The sequence below is a fragment of the Diadema antillarum genome, unplaced genomic scaffold (assembly GCF_040938485.1).
Source record: "Diadema antillarum isolate AM-2024a unplaced genomic scaffold, OU_Dant_1.0 seq00000462_RagTag, whole genome shotgun sequence".
Lineage (NCBI taxonomy): Eukaryota > Metazoa > Echinodermata > Echinoidea > Diadematoida > Diadematidae > Diadema > Diadema antillarum.
This window is the reverse complement of record NW_027271433.1, coordinates 186,980-206,369: the sequence shown is the minus strand read 5'-3', so window position 1 is coordinate 206,369 and position 19,390 is coordinate 186,980. Positions and strand designations below refer to the sequence as shown.

General features: G+C 38.7%; 1 protein-coding gene across 1 annotated transcript; it reads right to left on the bottom strand.

The window, feature by feature from the left end:
- Positions 1-3,449: 3,449 nt before the first annotated feature.
- On the bottom strand, positions 3,450-10,793 carry LOC139733171 (growth hormone secretagogue receptor type 1-like). The gene is made up of 6 exons (XM_071644013.1): positions 10,460-10,793; positions 8,868-9,036; positions 7,978-8,104; positions 5,790-6,009; positions 4,260-4,424; positions 3,450-3,655 (listed from the first exon to the last, which is right to left on the bottom strand). The coding sequence occupies exons 1-6, from the start codon at positions 10,791-10,793 to the stop codon at positions 3,450-3,452; spliced, it is 1,221 nt and encodes a 406-aa protein (XP_071500114.1).
- Between the last annotated feature and the right edge of the window lie 8,597 nt (positions 10,794-19,390).

The following is a 19,390-nucleotide window of genomic DNA, read 5'->3' as shown; positions in this document are numbered from 1 at the left end:
GCATACTGATTAAAAACATAAAAGACTTGTAACGAAATAGGATTAGAATTGAAGCAGGTTAAACACGAAATACTCTCCTAAACTGTAAATTTGAACGAAAAAGAAATACTTTCAATAGGTAAAGAGATGGGGAAATATGCAGCGACAAGACCAGACTAAGGCACTAAAAAAACACACACACAAACATACAAAAACAAATTAAAAAAAAACGCAAAACATTATTTCACCTTTTGCAATTCACTTATAAGATTCTGTTCCGGTTAAATGACGATTATTCGCTTTCCAATTTGAACTCTTAATCTAAACCTGGATCTCGGGCTTCCTTCATTACAAGTTGATACAAATCAGTGAAGCATTATCATCAGCTCATGGTAACGCACTTAATTCTTCGTCGTCTTCTTCTCCCTCCCTCTATCCCTCCCCCCCCCCCCTCTCTCTCTCTCTACCCCTTCTATCTCTTCCTTCCTCCCTGACGTGAAAGACGAAGCTTGTTTACTTGTTTGTTTGTTTGTTTGTTTTATCTGAGAGGATGACTGGATTGTCATCCAAATGCAAGCGAATCTCATGGAGATGATTCTAACCAGCTGGTGATTAAAAAGAGAAAATGATTGGGAGATCAAATATGCCTGTAAATTGTAATTTATCATTCAGATCATATAATATATCGTGTCACTACAGGTCCGTTTTCCTCATTTTTTCGTACAAATGTTCATCCATGTTCACGGTGATTAAAGATACTGTTTACCATTGGGAGCAGTGATGTAAAAAAATGTTCAAACTGTCACATTTGATGCATATAATAATGTAGGTCAGTTGCATCACAAAAATCCTACCTGTTGAAAATTTCGTTGCAGTAAAGCCTAAATTATAAGTATTTATATCATTATATCATTATTTTTCTCACTAAACCATAACTGCCGGCGGTCTATTCTAGAATTTTTTTTTCGTAATGATTGTTCACATTTTATATATTTAATAATACTTGACATTGATTATACTGATTCAAATCTTTACATTGGTTGTTTCTATCCCTAACTCACATTTCAGAACTATTTTGAAGCTCTAAATCTGGTGTTTTTTTATGTTTCTTCTTCAAATTGTAAACAATGGCTTTAAATATCTCAACCATCCTCAATTCCTTTTTTTTTAATATCACCCCATCCAAAGAGGGTCAAAACCCTTACAAGTGTATCGATGCCAAAAAGTTTGATTCAGGGTCGGCGCAGCCGTGGGGGCCGTGGGGGCTCGGGCCCCCACATTTTTTGTGCACCATACAAAGGAATAAAAATTGGTCAGCTAGCAGCTTTTAATCGTTCGATAAAGTGAGCGGGTTCGAACCCATGTTCTACGTCGGTAAGAATCAAATTAAAGCAGGCAAGCGCGGAGAAACCTCTTCGATAAATTGAACTCTAACTATCGCAGCTCACCCATGATAGACATACTGGACACACTGGCATTCACTTATACATTGTACATACAAGTATTACGTGTGTGTGCCTTACTGTCTGCTGCCCTCTATGGCCAATGGCCAAGTTTGTTTCAATACGAGTGTAATATGACTTTTATTCCTATCTTAGAGAAAACTAAGTTTGCAATTGATGATCAACATTGAAAAATACTAAAAGTTAACTTTTATTTTTAGTAATTGCATAGTTTCAATGCAATTCACATATACAATTTTAACTAAATGCTTTGTCAGTACAATATAACCAATTTCACAATTATAGAATTATTGAACATAATAATTGTTCACTTTCATTCTTTAGAATTTCCTTACCCAGTTTCGGTCTCAATAAAATTGGGAAATTTTGGATGTTCTCGGTGACCACCTAACACACCGAGGACAGGTATATCTATGACAATAAGGATATAAGTGTTTTCAAACTAAACATACACACGCCACATTATTGTATAAATTAAACCCCAGTTCGACAGCATCTCTTACTGGACATCCTACACACATACAAAAAAAAAAATCCAGGTCCAGAAGACCTCGCTGTAACAAACTACAGTACCACTGTAGTTCTGTAGTGTACCATATCTTTAAAGTCGTGTAAAAAAGAGAAGGTGGTGAGTTCTAGGGTTATAGTAATTAGGCTATAGATCTGTTACTAGCTTTCAAAATTCAGCTAATCATTTGACAGCTACAAAGATATCATTCCATTTTCAAAATACATGGATAAAGTATTTGGGCATATATACAGTATATGGTAAGTGGAAAATGAGAATTTTCAGATGAATACCAAAAGTGAGGAATTGAATAGTTAATGCACCATTCCAAAATAGTTACAATGTAAAGACGTGCCATAGAGATAGAAGAAGTACCACAACCCCAGTACAAAAATGAGCATGTTCCAATTAGACTTAATAGCTACCTAACTTGAGCAGGATAATTTTAACAAACTTGGCGAGATTGGACAATAATTTTACCTTTTTTGTATAGAGCAAAAGTGACATTTCTAACGTGCTAGAATTGATGCCTGTTCATAATCATACGGTGAATATAATGGAGCTCTTACACTTGTCGTCCCCGCTTTAGATCAAAGACAAGGCAAGACAAACATCTAGAATCTACTACTATCTGTATAAACCTGTACCCTATCGTTAGTTTGTAGGTTCTATGTTAGTTACGAGTTAATTAATACAAAAATGCAAGCGATAATGTAATTTACGTACTTTACATATATGTACTGGTATGTGTGATACAGATATAGTACTACGTTTGGTTTGGATCAGTGGTTTGTCAATCAAGCCAAGGAGGGCCTAACTGAGTAACTGTTACCCCGAGCATCGAGATGGGAGATCGAGATAGACAATTCACAATACATGACAGGGGCGGCGCAGCCGTGGGGGCTCGGGCCCCCACACTTTTTGTGCACCATACAAAGGAATACATAAGGTGTCATAACTTTGGGCCCCCACACTTTTTTAAACCCGGAAGTACGTAAGTAGCACTAAAATAGAAATAGATAGAGATCTTGAAGTATGGCGGCGGTAAGGTTAAGTGTTTTCTCTGAAGACCTTTTTTTTTTTTTGCTTGTCAGCTGAAGAAACCCGGAAGCGAACGGGGAGAGATGAGCTGAAGACCTTTTTTTTTTTTTTTTTTTTGCTTGCTTGTCAGCTGAAGAAACCCGGAAGTGGACGGGGACGGGAAGAGATGAGCTGAGGACCTTTTTTTTTTTTCTTTTTGCTTGCTTGTCAGCTGAAGAAACCCGGAAGTGGACGGGGACGGGGAGAGATGAGCTGAGGACCTTTTTTTTTTTTTTTGCTTTTTTTTTTTTTGCTTGTTAGCTCATGAAACCCGGAAGTGGGCCCCCACACTTTTGAAAACGCTGCGCCGGCCCTGTGATTAGCATACTACGAATGTGTATGTGTGTATGTGTGTGCACATAAGATCACAAGTCCATCTTTAATACAGTTTTTACACCACAAAGAGAAGAAGCGCGTCTTCAGATAACTTTCGACGGGACAGCGGTCGAATCCGTCTTGTTACTTGTCGATTCGTCGGTGTTTGGTTTATTTTTTTCTTGAGATTTCTTCTGCTCCTTGCTCGGGCTCAGCCCGAAGAGGTTGCGAAGACCTACCCGGAAGCGGGGGTTGATGATGAAATAAATGACAGGGTTCATAAAGCTATTGGTGAACGGGGACAACAGACCTGTAAGAAACAAACAAAAAAATATAACATTTATAACTACCCTCATGACAATAATAGGAAGAACAAAAATTACGTCTGTTGAGCGCAGAACTACACAGAAAATTTCTACCGCGGTTGACGAGCTCCATAATGTACTTGTTAATAACTATTTCAAACTACCTACATTTCATTGAGAAATACGCTGTTAATATTCGTAATACTGTACGGCTAAGTAAAGCTAGTGAGACAGGAAGTCTTGAATAAAGATATGAATCTATCATGTCATTACAAAAAACAAATAAACAAACAAAAGATAATCACCACCTTGAATGGTATTAATAATTAGTTATGTGACCTGTGTTAAATCATGCACCGAGCTGTTCAAAGAAGAATGTAAGATTGGAATTACCAGACATTGCTGATTGACAGATTATGCGTAAACTAAGCATTGCTAAGAAAGGAGTTTATTCTTTTAGTGTTTTCCCCCAAATTTTATTGATAGTATTGAAAGTAAAAAGGTACTAAAGAAATAAAAAGAACAAAACAAAACAATACAATACAAAATGAAACAAAAACTACCCCAACCATGAGTGGGTTTCGAGCTTCTTATGAGATAATTACTCACCTATGTTCTTGACGAGTACGAGGATGGTTGATCTGTTGGAAGGGTCGAACAGTTGGACCAGGATGTGAGCGGCCGAGAAGACATAGCAAGCAGTGTAAGCCACGAAGATGATGAGCAACACGCGGGCTGTCTTCCAGTGTGATCGGAGTTTATTTTCTTGGTTCGACATCTGGCGGGAAAATGGGTCATCATCATGTTCTTTACATTCATTTTCTGTTCATACAGGTGGGTATCAATTTCACTTCAGAGAGAATCATTATTATGGTGAAGTCCTTAAAATCCCCTTAAACAGGAAATCCACCCTCAAAATAAATGAACTTCAAAAGAAAGAGTAAAAAAAATCCCTACAAAAGGAGTGAAAATTACGAATCTCGGATAATAGATAAGGAAGATATGACATTTTGAGATTTCACATGTCTTCAGTAGTCCTTATGAATATTCAAATGAGCGAGTTGATGATGACATTTCCTTACAATTTTTCATGTATACTAGGATTATATGAAATATGTCAAACTTGGTATTTTCAGCTAATACATGTTCAAGTAAAAGCATGTTCCAATTTAACATCTGTTTTTCTTGTATTGGGTGGTTTTAAAGCAAGTTCTATATTTATACACCTAATATATGAGATTTTTTTGGCCATTTCTGTATACCAAATGAATAAGAAATTGTGATAGTATGACATAATCAACTTGCTGATTTGAATATTCATTACGACTGGTAAAGAAGTGTCGCCCTCCCCCCCCCCCCCATAAAAAAAAAATGTGAAATTTCAAAATGTCACCGATCTTCCTTATTTCTTGTCAGATTTTTGTCATGTTTGTATCGTTCTGTAGGGCATATTTTTCTCTTTCTTTTAAAATCTATTCATTTTAGGGGTGGATTTCCTCTTAAAATGACCTGGCTGTTTCATGTTGTAATACCATCATTCTGTAATCTAGAACACTTGTGCCTGTATTGGGAACACAATTCAACTGTTTACTTTGTTTCTGGTATCGATCTGACTTTGAGGGTGCATTCTTTCATGATTCCAACATAGACATACCTCCATTTGGTCTTTATAAGTCCTCAATGTATCCCTCATCTGCTCATTCTTATCATTTTGCTTCTTCTTCGTCATCTTATTACTATTATCATCATCATCTTGATTGATATTATAACTACCATGTCACTGTTTTAATCACTTACACCGCATATAGCACAATTATTATCATAATCCTTATCATCACCCTTTCAGCCTAAAGAAAGTCCCATCAAACTGGGTATAATGGAGGGCGATAACCTTACTCTCAACCTAGAACACCTGGCGACTTCCAGAGCAACAAAAAGGACAAATGAATTAGAAAAAAAAAAATGTGTAAGTTCAATGAGGACCACAGTAAGTTTACGTCATGCATTATTTGATAAATCATTACAATCGGGAAAAATCAGCTAATCGTAAGAAATTGTCTGTAAAGGCGACAGGATCAAAGGTTTGTGGAAGATCTGTCGTGAAAACGTGCCAAACTATATAAACGGGAGGTCGAATGTTGCTGGTCACCTTGACAAACTTGAGGTTGTTCCGGCGAACGTAGAAGACCATGACGGTGTAGATGATCGCGGTGAGGGTAATTGGGAGTACGAAGAGAACGAGACTGACGTCGATCAACTTTGCCACCACGTACCAATGGGGGAAGCCGGGTAACCCTCGACAGGCAAAGGGAGTCTTTCCTCTGTACTCCGCGCTAATCGCCGACTCACCAAACTTAGTCTGATCAGGAGCAGGTTAAGAGATATTGGTAGAGAGAGATGGAACAAAATAAAAGAAATACAGTCTCGCATTAGCTTCTGTTGCTGCAGCTACTGTTTCCTCAGATGAATATCACATAGTTGCCGAGGTAAAGTATAATTTGTTTCCAAAAAGTAATCAAACAATAGTTAGTTAAACCTGCTTCTGATGTCGTGTTTTGAAGATCACAGCAAAATACCGGTATTCGCCCTGTGAACACACATAGACCAGTGACGTAAACACACACAGGCACACTTACGTATACGCACATCGAATTATCTGAGATATTACGTGGGTTAACCACAGCTATAGGCTGCATGAACAAAACTCAGAAACTGAACTTATCATCCTCCGTATCTCAATTCATTTCTTCTGCTTTATTACAGCTCAGGGAGAGAGAGAAAAAACATCGCAATTTCAGCTACACTTTGTTATTCCGAAGGTTCCTTATTCCGGAAATGAAAAAAAAATAGGAAAAGTTCATCACTCCGCAGGTTCAATGATCCGAAATTAAATAAGTATTGTCATTCCGAAGGCAGGGCTCCACGCTAACTTTTTTATTTGGTGGCCCGATGGGGCCACCAAAATCATCAATTTCAAATTCTTGGTGGCCCCCCAAAAACGATAAAAAAACATTAAAATTCCTGCTTTTTTTTGATGAGTCGAATATTTAAGTTTTATCATAGTAAGAATTGGAAGCTGGACATATCTACTCATAAATAAACCTCAACAAACTCGCAACACCCACTCTCGGGCACTCATTCAGTCCTTTTTAATTTTACTGCTGAATGGCAAGACTAAGTATAAATATTCATTGACAGGCACATGGGTTGTAACATCTTAACATAGATAAATGACACTTTTTCAAAAAAATTTGGTGGCCCGAGGCGGGCCACCAAATTTGCCTTTTTTTGAAATTTGGTGGCCCGACTTTCATTTTTGGTGGCCCCGGGCCACCGGGCCACCGTTAGTGTCGAGCCCTGCCGAAGGGCTTATAATTCGAGAGGTTTCGCTAGAATGCATCTTCTTTTCACGTTGGGATTAACGAACCTTGGAAATGATGAGCCTTATTTTATTTTCGAATTAACAAAGAACCTTCAAAACAACAGATCTCGTATCATATTAGAAAATTACGAACCTCTGGAATAACGAACCTCCGAATCAACGCAACAAATGTTCGGGTCATCGAACTTTTTCCTTCTTCATTTTCAAATTAACGAACATCTAGGTATACAGAATTTGTGCCTTTCAAAATGACGAACCTTCGGAATAACTGTCACAAAATTTGCCCCATTTCCATCCTTTATAATGGAAATAAAACGGAACAAGAATATAACCTCTGAGAACTGTTGGCTGGCTGTAACTCATACAAGACGAAACGGAGGAAACAATGTGCATTCAATAAATTCAATTGTTTTAATTGTCTATAACTATGACTTTTGGTTTTACAGCAATTTACAAAAGGAAAAAAACGAACATGAATTATCCCTGCTCATTGGCTTTCTGGCTCTTAAAGGGATTGTACAGTTTTGGTGGAGCTGAGGATTTGGCTTTAAAGTTTTTGCATACACAGTGTGTCACGGAGACAGCACCACAGCGCGATGTCCCCTTCACGGCCTGATATCGTACTGAAGTTTCTTGTCACACATAGCAATACCTTGGCTTTAGCAAAAGCGGTCTGGAATTTCTTCTCCTGACATGTTAACCAGTTTGCATCCATTCTATCATACTTAAGTGCTCATTTACAAATCCCATGCAAATTTACCTTAGTGGAAGAGAGCGTCTGTCACTCCACTCGAGACAGTAACAAAGCTTATTTCATTTTTCAGATTAGATAGACATCTTGTCATGTGATGCTGTCCTCGTTTCAGGGAAAGGTGCGTGTGGGGGAACATTATTCTCTTGAGATTAAATTACTGTAGTACCACATGCACATCTCGGATCTCTTACCCCGATGTTAAGCGGAATTGGTATCGCAGCTAGAAACGCGCCAACCCATGTTGCAATCATTTTCATCTTCGTTCGTCTGGTCGTGCAGTAAATCCTGAACTTCAAGGGATGGCAGATGGCGATGTACCTTCAAGTATACAAAAAAAAAAGGGGGGGAAGAATGATGAAAAAGAGAATAACGAGGGAGTAAGGTGAGATCATCTATTGGTGATATAAAGCATATATATATACATATATATAGTTAATATTTAATCCGACATTTCTACCTCTGGAAAATTGTCTCTTTTCAACGTGAAAATTTCATTTCGTGGAATATGCATATAAACATAGATGTATATATATTTTTATTCATATGTATATATGCATATATATATATATATATATACACATTTACATATAGTTATGTATATAGGCGATACAATTTAAAAGACATTTTTATAGGGCTAAACTTCACCACTACACTCAGACTGTTTACGTAATTTAAGACGATTAAATGATATTATAATGTACAGCATTTGGATTTATACAGCCATTTGATATCCCATGAATGTTGTTCCTCTGACATTGTTACGTGATTTCTGACTTCTTTACCTTTGGTATTTTGACCTGTGTCACGAAAACAGGACAGTAGTGCCAAAGATTAATTTACAGCTGTAGGAATAGTCACAATGTGACATTTTGGAGTAGCAACGTTCTTCCTGTCAAGAATATTTTTTTTTTAAATCTAGAATTTAATTTGCCCCTCTCTCCCCGTCATTCTCAATTCTTTTGTTTGTTTGTTTGTTTCTTTCTTTCTTCCATTCTTTGTTTTGGCTCTTTCTCTCCCCCCCCCCCCTTACCCCTGTCTAGGTTCAAAATAGATATGCAGTAGGGATGCGTGATGTACTTGCCTGTCGACTGCCATGGCCATCATCTCGAAAATGGTGATGTTGAAGCCGACATACCGGGCGAATCGATGGAGGACGCATTGGATATCTGTTCTCCAAAGTATGGCCCAGGTGCTGTAGTAGAACTCGGTGATGTGAAATCCACCGACAATTACCAGAAGAAACACATCGCCTGTATGAAGTGAACAAAGAGTCGCCTTCCCAGTCATTCTTGAATGGTTTCCATTATTTCATACCGGCGTGCAGGACAAGGGTATCGACAGCCCATGAGTCATACAGCTCACAAGTCATACAGCCCATAAGTTATACAGCTCACGAGTCATACAGCCCATTAGTTCGACACTACGCTAACAAGGCCCACGAGACTGACACATTAAGCCCCGTGTTGTATCTGTCGAACTCGTGGGCTGTTTTTACCTAGTGTCAAACTCATGGGCTGTATGACTCGTGAGCTGTATGACTCATGGACCTGTTTCCATTGTCGAACTCGTGGGCTGTATGACTCGTGGGTGACGGTCTAGTGGGATGACCCCGACCTATAGATTATTATTGTCATTGTCAAAGTCCGTCGTGCACTGCATATCTTCATATGACCGAGTGACAAACATGAGAGTGGTATTGATTTGTTCATTATGATTTAGCCGTTCATCCCGCCTCGTTCAAGACGACATTATGAAGCGTCAACATTGCTGAGTCCTTGCAACTTATTGACAATCTGATGTAAAGGAAACGATTGTAATGTATCTTCTAAAATAATATGTCCGGAAAAAAAATATCAGAAAAAGATTTGCGTGCAAGATAGATGACTTGTGAGAGCGTGATACGTACATTAGTAGGAGCCTACTGTAACTGGTTCTATCACATTTGCTCCTGCGATAATTGCTCCCAAGAAATGTTTGCACAAACAAGCCAAACATGAATTCTACCCAAAAACGTATCCCTAATCCTAATCCTAATCCTAATCCTCACGTCAAACCTTATCCTAACCCTTACCCTATGTCCTTATTGGAGAATTAGAATAAGACAGGAACAATTGTCGCAGGAGCAAATGTCGCGTCACCTCTGTACTTGCCTTGCATGCATTTCATGTGACATTGACCTAACCCAATGTTCTTAGAATTGTATGATACTGAGCAATTCAAATAGCCATAACTTTCTCTTTTCTATCGAATCTTCGTGAAAATGTCAGCGTTTGTTGCGCTTGAGTGTGATCACTAATATCAACTTCAAGCATGGAGAGATTTGCACTGAATCCGTCTTTTCATCTGGCGTCAAAATAGAAAAGTTTTTCAAGTACACAATGTACATTGTCGTTGTATTGGAATACATGTATTGAGAGCTAAGTAGTTATATCTTGAAAGGAAGAACCTAATCAATCTGTTTCTGGGGAGAGTTTTCTACGGTTCAAAAACGGTGATGGGAACTTAAGATCAAATAATGATGATAATGATAATGATAAAGAATAATAAAAATAAGTAAAATAATAAAATGATATTAGTCTTTTATGATATGATCTTAACAGTAAAAATTAATAACTTAATTCAACCAGGATGATTATTTCATTTTATTTGTGTGAAATGTTGTTTAGTACACACCTGCTGCTAGGTTCAGTATATGCAGGCCGGCGTTGGTCACGCGAAGGTCTTTTTGACTGTAGACGGCGACGACCAGCAAGTTTCCGATGACTCCGAGAATGATGACGCAGGCGAGAAAAGGAACCTCAAAGGACTGCCTTCCCACCACAACCAGGCCGCTGGTGTCCTCGGTCCCGAGGAGGGTAGCTGTCGTCTGCGCGAACTCTTGCAGAACGGTCCGGTATAACTCTGTAATTGCGACGTCCGTTCCGTTGTTGATCTCGTGAGAGCCTTCGCCGTCGAACACTGCGCCCGTTTCACCATCGGCAAAGAGGGGTGTAATCGCGGCGTCCATTTTCATCAAAGAGAGCCAGAATTTCGTTATTGTTGTTGTTGTCAACTGTGCTCTTGCATTACTTTGACAGCAGTTTGAATTGAAACTGCTTTTATACAGACCAGAAATCTCATTAACAGAGCGGCAGTCCTTCAAGTTCGCTCTAACCTTAGCTTATTCGGGAAGAAACGAAATCAAATGTGGTGACGTTGTAATTTCAACTTAGCCCTCCTGTTACGTAATCTTGAGAACCTGCAAGTTACCCAAGAGACTTGTTACTTTTGTCTACCGACAAAACCGTCTCATGAGTGAACGCGTGTTATGAGGGACGCTACAATCATTATAGTTAATAGTTATCATTCAGTACTTTGAGAACGTGATACTTTCAACGTTTTGAACAAGGGAATAGAATAAGATAGCCGGTGTATAGTTATCATTGTTCCTAGTATGATTCTGTATCACATATCCCATGAAATATGTGTGATTAATAAAAACAAAGTCGCCATAAACAACTATTATAAAGATCTTTAAACAATCGTTATGCGTGCGGCAAGTTCAAAGCATGACTTCATCATTTTTTTTTTCCGAAAGTGAGTCCAATAGATGTCTATTGTACGTTTGTCTTCTGTCTTCTTGATGTTTTCTCATGCAAAGTAAGTCTACCGAGGACCAAACAATTATTTTTATATCTCTTTAGAAGTGGGTAAGAAGGAGAACCGTCTGTAATGAATGTTTTCAAGCGACCGAAATTGTATATCATCTAAACGCCATTATATCATAATTAAATCATGGAGATTTCGACTCTTTTCGTTGTTGTTCCGTATAACCCGTGGTAAATTCATATAAGTAAACCGTTTGAGAGAAAGTAGGGGCATCGGTGTACCCAAACTTGCCAAAGTTCATTGACTATATTTTGAGCAAACATTTACGAGAATGCGAAATAGTAGCAAAAGTCACCGGAAAAAAAAAAAATTTCGCATCTCGTTTCCAGCTTCTTTTTCGTTTCTTAAGATGCTAAAAAGTTGTGCAGTGGTTACATCATAGTTCAACAACATCGAATTCGCATTGTGTTCTTCGGTTCAATACAAACATCTTGCTCTCTCTCCCTCTCACTCTCTCTCCTCACAAACACTTCCTTTCAGGGACAAAAAATATGTTATGTCCATACAACGATTGGAGTTTCGACATATTTTTACTCCAATACAACGATGGCCATTATTTCACCGGGATAAGTTTGAGATAAATTCTAATTAGCAATACTCCTTATGATGTATGTTACAGCAGAAATTAATTTTGAGTCAATCATTAACTAGCAGTAGATCAATATTAACAATAATAATTCATAATTAACACTTTTCATTACCGTAGTAAATATCAATGTCGTTTCATACACGAAGTGAAACAAAGTCAACAAAGAGTTTTTAACAAATAAAACAAAAGAAAGGAATTAGAACAAATAGAGCAAACAAAATACCCTTAAGGATACCAGAGTGAGGATTAAAAGACTTGCATTCGGATGTAAACTTATTTCTTTTCTCTATTTTGCATACAAGATGTGGTCACCTGCACACACAGAGAGCACCACGTGTCCGCGCTCATTCGTCAGCTATTAGACGCAACGTTAGGGAAATTTCCATCTAACAGAAATCGATTTGATATATTTTGCACTGATCGCTCTCGTGGATGTTTTAAAGAATGAGCAATAAGCGCGCGTCTAGAATAGATGCACCATTTTTTAGATCGATAAAATACACAGATATTGATAAACAATATTAATGTCGCGTAAGTGGTGTTCCTTCAAGCATCTGTTTAATTCCATTCCTGATTATTCAATTTGATAGCCCACTTATATATGACACTGGAAGAAATGCACTCCTGAAGACATTTTAAAGACAAAACATACTTCACACCAGGATAAACTGTTGGGGTTTTACTGTAAAATGGAGATATAATGATGTATGTAAATGTTGTTTGAAATAACATTGTGGTAACACGATTTCAGCTGGGTAACGATGAAAATGCGAAATATTGCCCAAGAGGGTACGCCGGAAGTATTGCAATCTCCGAGCATGCCCGATCGCGGTTGCTATACGTGATGTTGTATACATCGATCACATCGATTACATATCGGGCATAGCAGTATCTATTGCGCAAGAGTGAATCGCATGCAGCAGCTTGTTAGCTACATGCGATTCACTACTACTGCTAGGGCACGATTCGATGATTACGTATCACAATAATACCGTAGCAACATTTTGTCCCAGCCCACTGCTGAACGGGGAGGCCGCGTTCAGGAATAAGAGTCGTGTATGCAACTACCAATTTACTTATTTCTACTTTTGATCTCAAAGTACTTCAAAAACAACTCATCAGGCTGGCAAACTGCGTCAGCCAGACAACTTTCTTGGTAGACCCTTTCTATACAATGTTTATTGAAAGCAAATTCCAAATGGTGGATGATAGAATTTCGAATCTTTCTTAGTACTATGTTGTAGCATTAAAACGTAAGCACAGAAGAAACACAGAAGACTCGTTCCTCTGTCCTTCTGCTGTTAGCGTACTTCGTGAGTTTATGACATCTTTGCGTAATGGAAGGGGGACAAACATTGATTTGATAACGAATGGCGAAATCAGATCACACATCTCAATTCTGTCTATCCCACAGGTCAAGAACCTTTCGGCATTATACTGAGATAACGATTAATAGATTATATACACGTGTATAATTATATCCCCCCCCCCTTTTCTTTCTGTTTGTTTCCTTACTCGAGCGCAATCGGCTGTTTAAAATTGAATCAATTAAACAACGACAGAACACGCAAACAGCGTGTATGTCCTGACGGCGTGGTACGTCTCTGGAGAGACAAATTATCTATTTTTTCCCCGTTCTTTATCTCTTATTTTTCTTCCTTCCTTCACATTTTACTCTGTCGCGTGACTCCATTTCTCCTACCCTTGTGCGTCATCAAAATAATTCTTTAACTGACAGACACACAGACATAAATACGCTTGTTAACGTTGCGCAACATCCACAGAGTCCAATAATTACCCAATCAACGTGCGAGACGCCCCCGCCTTTAATGACAGAAAGAAACATCGGAAGCACGGAGAAGTAAGGCCTAGATTCGTTTCTGTATCTCACGTCGCCGCGGCTTCTGATGATGAAAGTGTATCACTTTGATGAGTATGATAGCTCGAGCGCGTTTACAAGTGCAGCCAAGATTGCGTCTTGTCCCCCCTCTTGTCGCTTGTAATTAGTGATATTTGTGTTGTGAAAATAAAAGCATGTCACACACGCACACACACCTACACACACGTCCACCCACCCACACACACACACACACACACGCACATGCACACACAGTCATAGACCCGATGTAACGATACTCTACAAAAGTCGGATATGTACAACGAACAGGTGATAAGCTGAAAAGTATCGTTATGAAGGTTAAGTTTGGTGAAAGCAAAAGAAAACAATAATTATGTTTATCTTCAATAACTGCTGTCCAAATCTCTAATACGTGGAAAGTGTATTTCATCAGTCGTTATATACATGTAGGCTTATATTACATGGCGATAAAAATGAAATGAATTAAAAAGTGACTGACTCGAAAGATAGAATTGATAGGCTAATAGATAAATGATGATAGTAAATTTGTGTTGCTGTTGTTAAGGAAAAACAAACAAAACAAAAATCGATGGGGTTGATATCAATATACAGATCAAACGATACTATATACTATAAACCTATGCTCATTATGTCTCCACGAGGGAGCTCATAATATATTATGTCTCAATAGAGGAGCTCATAAGAGAAAGGAAGAGAAAAGAAAAGAAAAATCCCAATGGGGAAGCTCAACGATAGCAGAACTAATACGATTGCAAAATAGTCTCCTCGACTTCTCTACACAGACAGACAGATTGTAGATAGATAGATAGATAGACAGATAGATAGATAGATAGATAGATAGATACATACATACATACATACATGCATACATACACACATACATACATATATACACACATACAGACTAGTGAATGGATGTAATATTTATATTTTATGTGTATGTGTCGGTAGGTGACATAACTCTGTATTCATATCATATGCATCCATTTACCTTATATTTATAGAAACACAGTAAGCATGTCACAGGGGCAGATCCAGGAATTCCGTAAAGGGGGGAGGGGGGTAAAAATATTTCTGGCACCACTTCAAGGGTTTAATCAGCTGACAAGCACACAAAAAAAGGCTTCAAAGCAATTTTCTGGTGTCACTACAATCGGCTAACAAAGATGGTTACTTTAAAAAATTAAAGGGGGGCGCACACACCCCCTTTCATTTTTTTCCTTTTGATTTCATAAACAATAAAAAAATTAAAGGGCAGCACCGCCTGGTGGCCCTCCCCCCCCCCCCCCCTGGATCTGCCACTGATGTCATACTTCCCATTTCAATGACAAGACCTCGACACATCCATGTATGTTCCATGAAGTGTTTTATTTTTACACTTCAAAACGCCCCTCTATCTTCCGTTTACACGCATACACTGTTGTCGATAATCTCTTGATGCGCGCACACATCCCACGTTTGTTTACTTTCGTATATACACAGATTTACACAATACAGTCACGGTATCGGGATTTCATAATCACTAAAATAATGCTAATTGTAATCTCCATATCTAACTACAAATGACTTTTTGTGAGATAAAACTGTTACATATACTGTACTTCATGGCAAATTAAGGGTATGGAACTCGGCACACTGATTACAGGAGAGCCGTTTTCTGAGTAACAAAGGAGCATATTTTCTTCTCAACAACGTTAACATCCTTGGAGCCTGTAGCTATTACTCTAATATCCTGTAACAGATGAAGCTATCCCCCACAAATAAATAAAAAACACTTACACAAACAAATAGATGTAATATCTGAATAAGGTCCTATGCTTTTATCAAATTGGCAGAATACACAATCTTTACTTTGGACTCCAAACATAACAAGACACGAAAAAGCCTCGGTAGTCTATTCAAATATACCACTGGCAGAACTGGCTCATGCTCTGTAATATGTTGTGTGTTTGGAGTAATATATAAAATATAGACATGAATTACACAGTATCAAATTACTCTGCCATTGAATAAAACCCCATGTATATCCACCACTCCAGGATAAGTCTTCCCAAACTTTAAGAATGCAGTTAACAACAAACCTCATTGCGTTGGGATTTTCAATTGCAAACTCAATAATCATAAAAACCTTGCCCTCATTTATTGAATATTTCATTTTGTTTTGGTCCGCACTGGCATGGGCATGGAGCTCACACTTAGAGCAAGCTACATATATATATATATATATATATATATAAACTTGATCTTTTCTCATGAGCATTATGGCTGTCTCAAGCCTATGGAGCGGCCAGTACGTCTGTTCATTTGGATCAGTTTGGATCAATTCTTGGTTGGCAATCAAAGGTAATCTCTTGCTGCTTAAAATTCACCATCAGCTGGCAATCTGGAATTGTCTGAGTGACTTTCGTTACTTAACTTCTGTACAGGCATCAAGTCTGTACTTCAGCCACATGGAATCTCTCCCCCCCCCCCCCCCCTTCCCCCATATAACACCATCAACATGCAAACACACACACACACATACATGCAAAGACATAAACTAACTACACTTAAAAGGGTCTTCAAATGTGGACTTTACCTTAGTATACAAATTTTGATGCTCAACTCAGGATGCACGAACAGCCAGAAATGTTATAATGGCACATGAGACTTTACGCACAAAATACAATTATTCCTGCCAGACTGTGAACTCCAACCCCCACCCCACACTACTTCCCTTTCTTCCAGCCAGGGCTTAGAATTCAGCGCATGTTGGCATGGTTCGCATTACCCAAAACTGACTTAAGGACATTGTGTTGGTTGAGTACCAGAAGGACAGAAACTCTGGGTATTAGTGCCCTTCTGACTCTCAGCTGACCAGACAGCGTCCAGAATTTGGGTCTGTCTGCAGTCAGTATGAGGGTGTAGCCTCACAGATGCCCACTTTCACTGGCATGGATGTACTCACAAACAAACTCACATTATCAACATATTTGTCCTCTGAACATGGCTCATATTCTTCAAGACCATAAAATATTACTTCATGAGAGTAAGATTAGAAATATCAATCTAACTAGGCAACAGAGGCATATTAAAGCTGATCCAAAAGGCTAAAAACATGCAAATTACTTACAACAAAACATTAAAATCAATTTCTACGACCGCAGTAATCTATACCGTCATTTGGTTCCAACCCTGTTGCACCATGATACATGTATCTGTTCATCCACAACAAGAATACATATTATCTAAAGGATAATATGTTTTTGAATCTCACCGGCATACCAGAATGCCCCTATACAGCTTTAAATACTTGCAAAAAAAAAATCCAAAACATGTGTCCAATATTTCTGGTGTACCTTGCAAGTGGGGATCCCCCCATCCCATTGACAAAAGGAGAGAGGGGTATCCATGACAAAAAAAAACAACAACAAATAAACAAACTTGAGGCTTATTGGGGAACACTTTGCACAGATGGTACCTGCACACTGTAACTGGCCAGCTGGCAAAGAAGACTTAGATCAGAGCACTGCCCTTCATTTAATATTACACCAAGAACACGAGTCTGTTAATTCCAGGTGCAGTGCATGAACAAAGTCTTCATTAAACACATCCATGCACTTTTATCACATTTTTTTTTTTTTGGTGTGTGTGCGTGCGTGTGAATATTGCATCGGCCACGTCGTAATCTCCCTTTGCCCGAACACTTCTTCCATCTGGATGCAAAATTCTAAATTGCAGGGTATGCACAGGAGAGATGTCGATAATGATCCAATTTTGAAAACAATGACAAGGCTAATAAAGCCTTATAAACTTCCCATGGCAGTTCACAATACTTGCTTGCATGCTTATGATCCAAATATTAAACAAATGGATCAATCAAAATTTGTAGAGTTGCTCCCATCGGCTTAAGTCATGCAAGGATCAACTCTGAAGCAGGTGCACAATATATGGCAGCCAGACGGCCACCGCTAAGAAATATCAACATTATATCATTATCGCTGCTCATTCGGGCAAAACGTGCTCTTTGCTGAACTACATCAAGGCTGGCCACAAGCGACACACACTGAACAAAGTGGCGACACTATAAATACTATAATGATGATCCGCTTTTGCACCATATCTTCACAAAGAATAGTTTAGCTCTGCTGTTCAAACTAAACAGTTGTGTATCATATAAACATCGACAAATACACTATTGCATATTGTAACGCAAGACAACCATATTCTTTAATAACTGTACAACACACAACGTCAGTCATTTTTGATCTGACAAATGCCATCTAAGAGATTATCAACAACTAACACCTGGTTAATAGATTTGCAGGATTCTACAAAGTTTGTTCGTTTGTTATTGGTTGTTTGAGGAGGTCCAACAACGATCCTGATGTGGAGAGTTGATTACAGGTCATCCCAGGAGAAATTACATTACTCTCATTAACATAATTTTGTCTGCAACGCATGCTTGCTCCGTCTAGGATCCTCACGGCTGGAATCGTGTCGTCTTGGTGGCATACAGTCTATGTCTGAAGAGCCCGGTGTCGTCCAAAAAGCAAAGAATGGCTGCAGACTTGAGCAAGTGCGTCTGTATCTTACTCACCATCGTTTGAATGTTCCACAATCTGGGGTTGGAAGAGTGCTGCATGGCAGCAGAACTCGATTCTCAGCTCAGTATAGAGTGAGAAACACTGCTAGTCTTTGCAGAGGGGCAATTTCACCCTCCTCAGACAAAAGAACTCGGACCACTAGCAAGAAATTCTCGTACTCTATGTACGAATAAACATCTGTACAAAACATGAGCAACCTGGGCAATGCATCATTATAGAATTATACAAATAAATATCAAAATACTGTTCCGACTTCATGATAAATGCCTTCTTGTTGCAGCTTTGCTTGTTTGCCTGTGCTTTTGAGCATGCTACCTTCCTACGGTACATCTAGACTGCAACCATCACATCTTCAGCGAAACATCCTCCTCATTCAACACGTAGGCAGTGGTTGATGAAACATGTACGGATCATAAACAGACACCAAAGTTGGTCATCACACCTCCTTCATAATCACCCTCATTACAGGTGAGTTTCTGTAGTATACATAAAAGCAATCCACTCTGTGTGTGTGTCACATGGAGGGAGGGGGAGCAGGAGGGGAGTACAATGGGAACAGGCGAGGGTAGTAAGGGATGGGTATTAAGTGGTGCAGTAGGACAAGTCTGTGCTTAAAAGGCAGTAACAATCACTGCCAAGGGTTTTATTTGCAAGGGACATTCCTCACAACTCTCATCATCATTATCTGATCACTGTGAAAACTCTGACGGACAGTCGTTACCTCATTTGTGTCTTCTGGTCTTTTCATTCTGAGCCAGAACTACTAAAAAACTTGCAGCGGCAAAACATATGAATTCTACTTCTCAGCTGAGAGAGAAGTTGTGAGGTACATTCGCCTACTTTAACAGACAGAACCCAAGGACATGCTGACCTAAAGTCTAATTTGAACATGGAAGGGTATA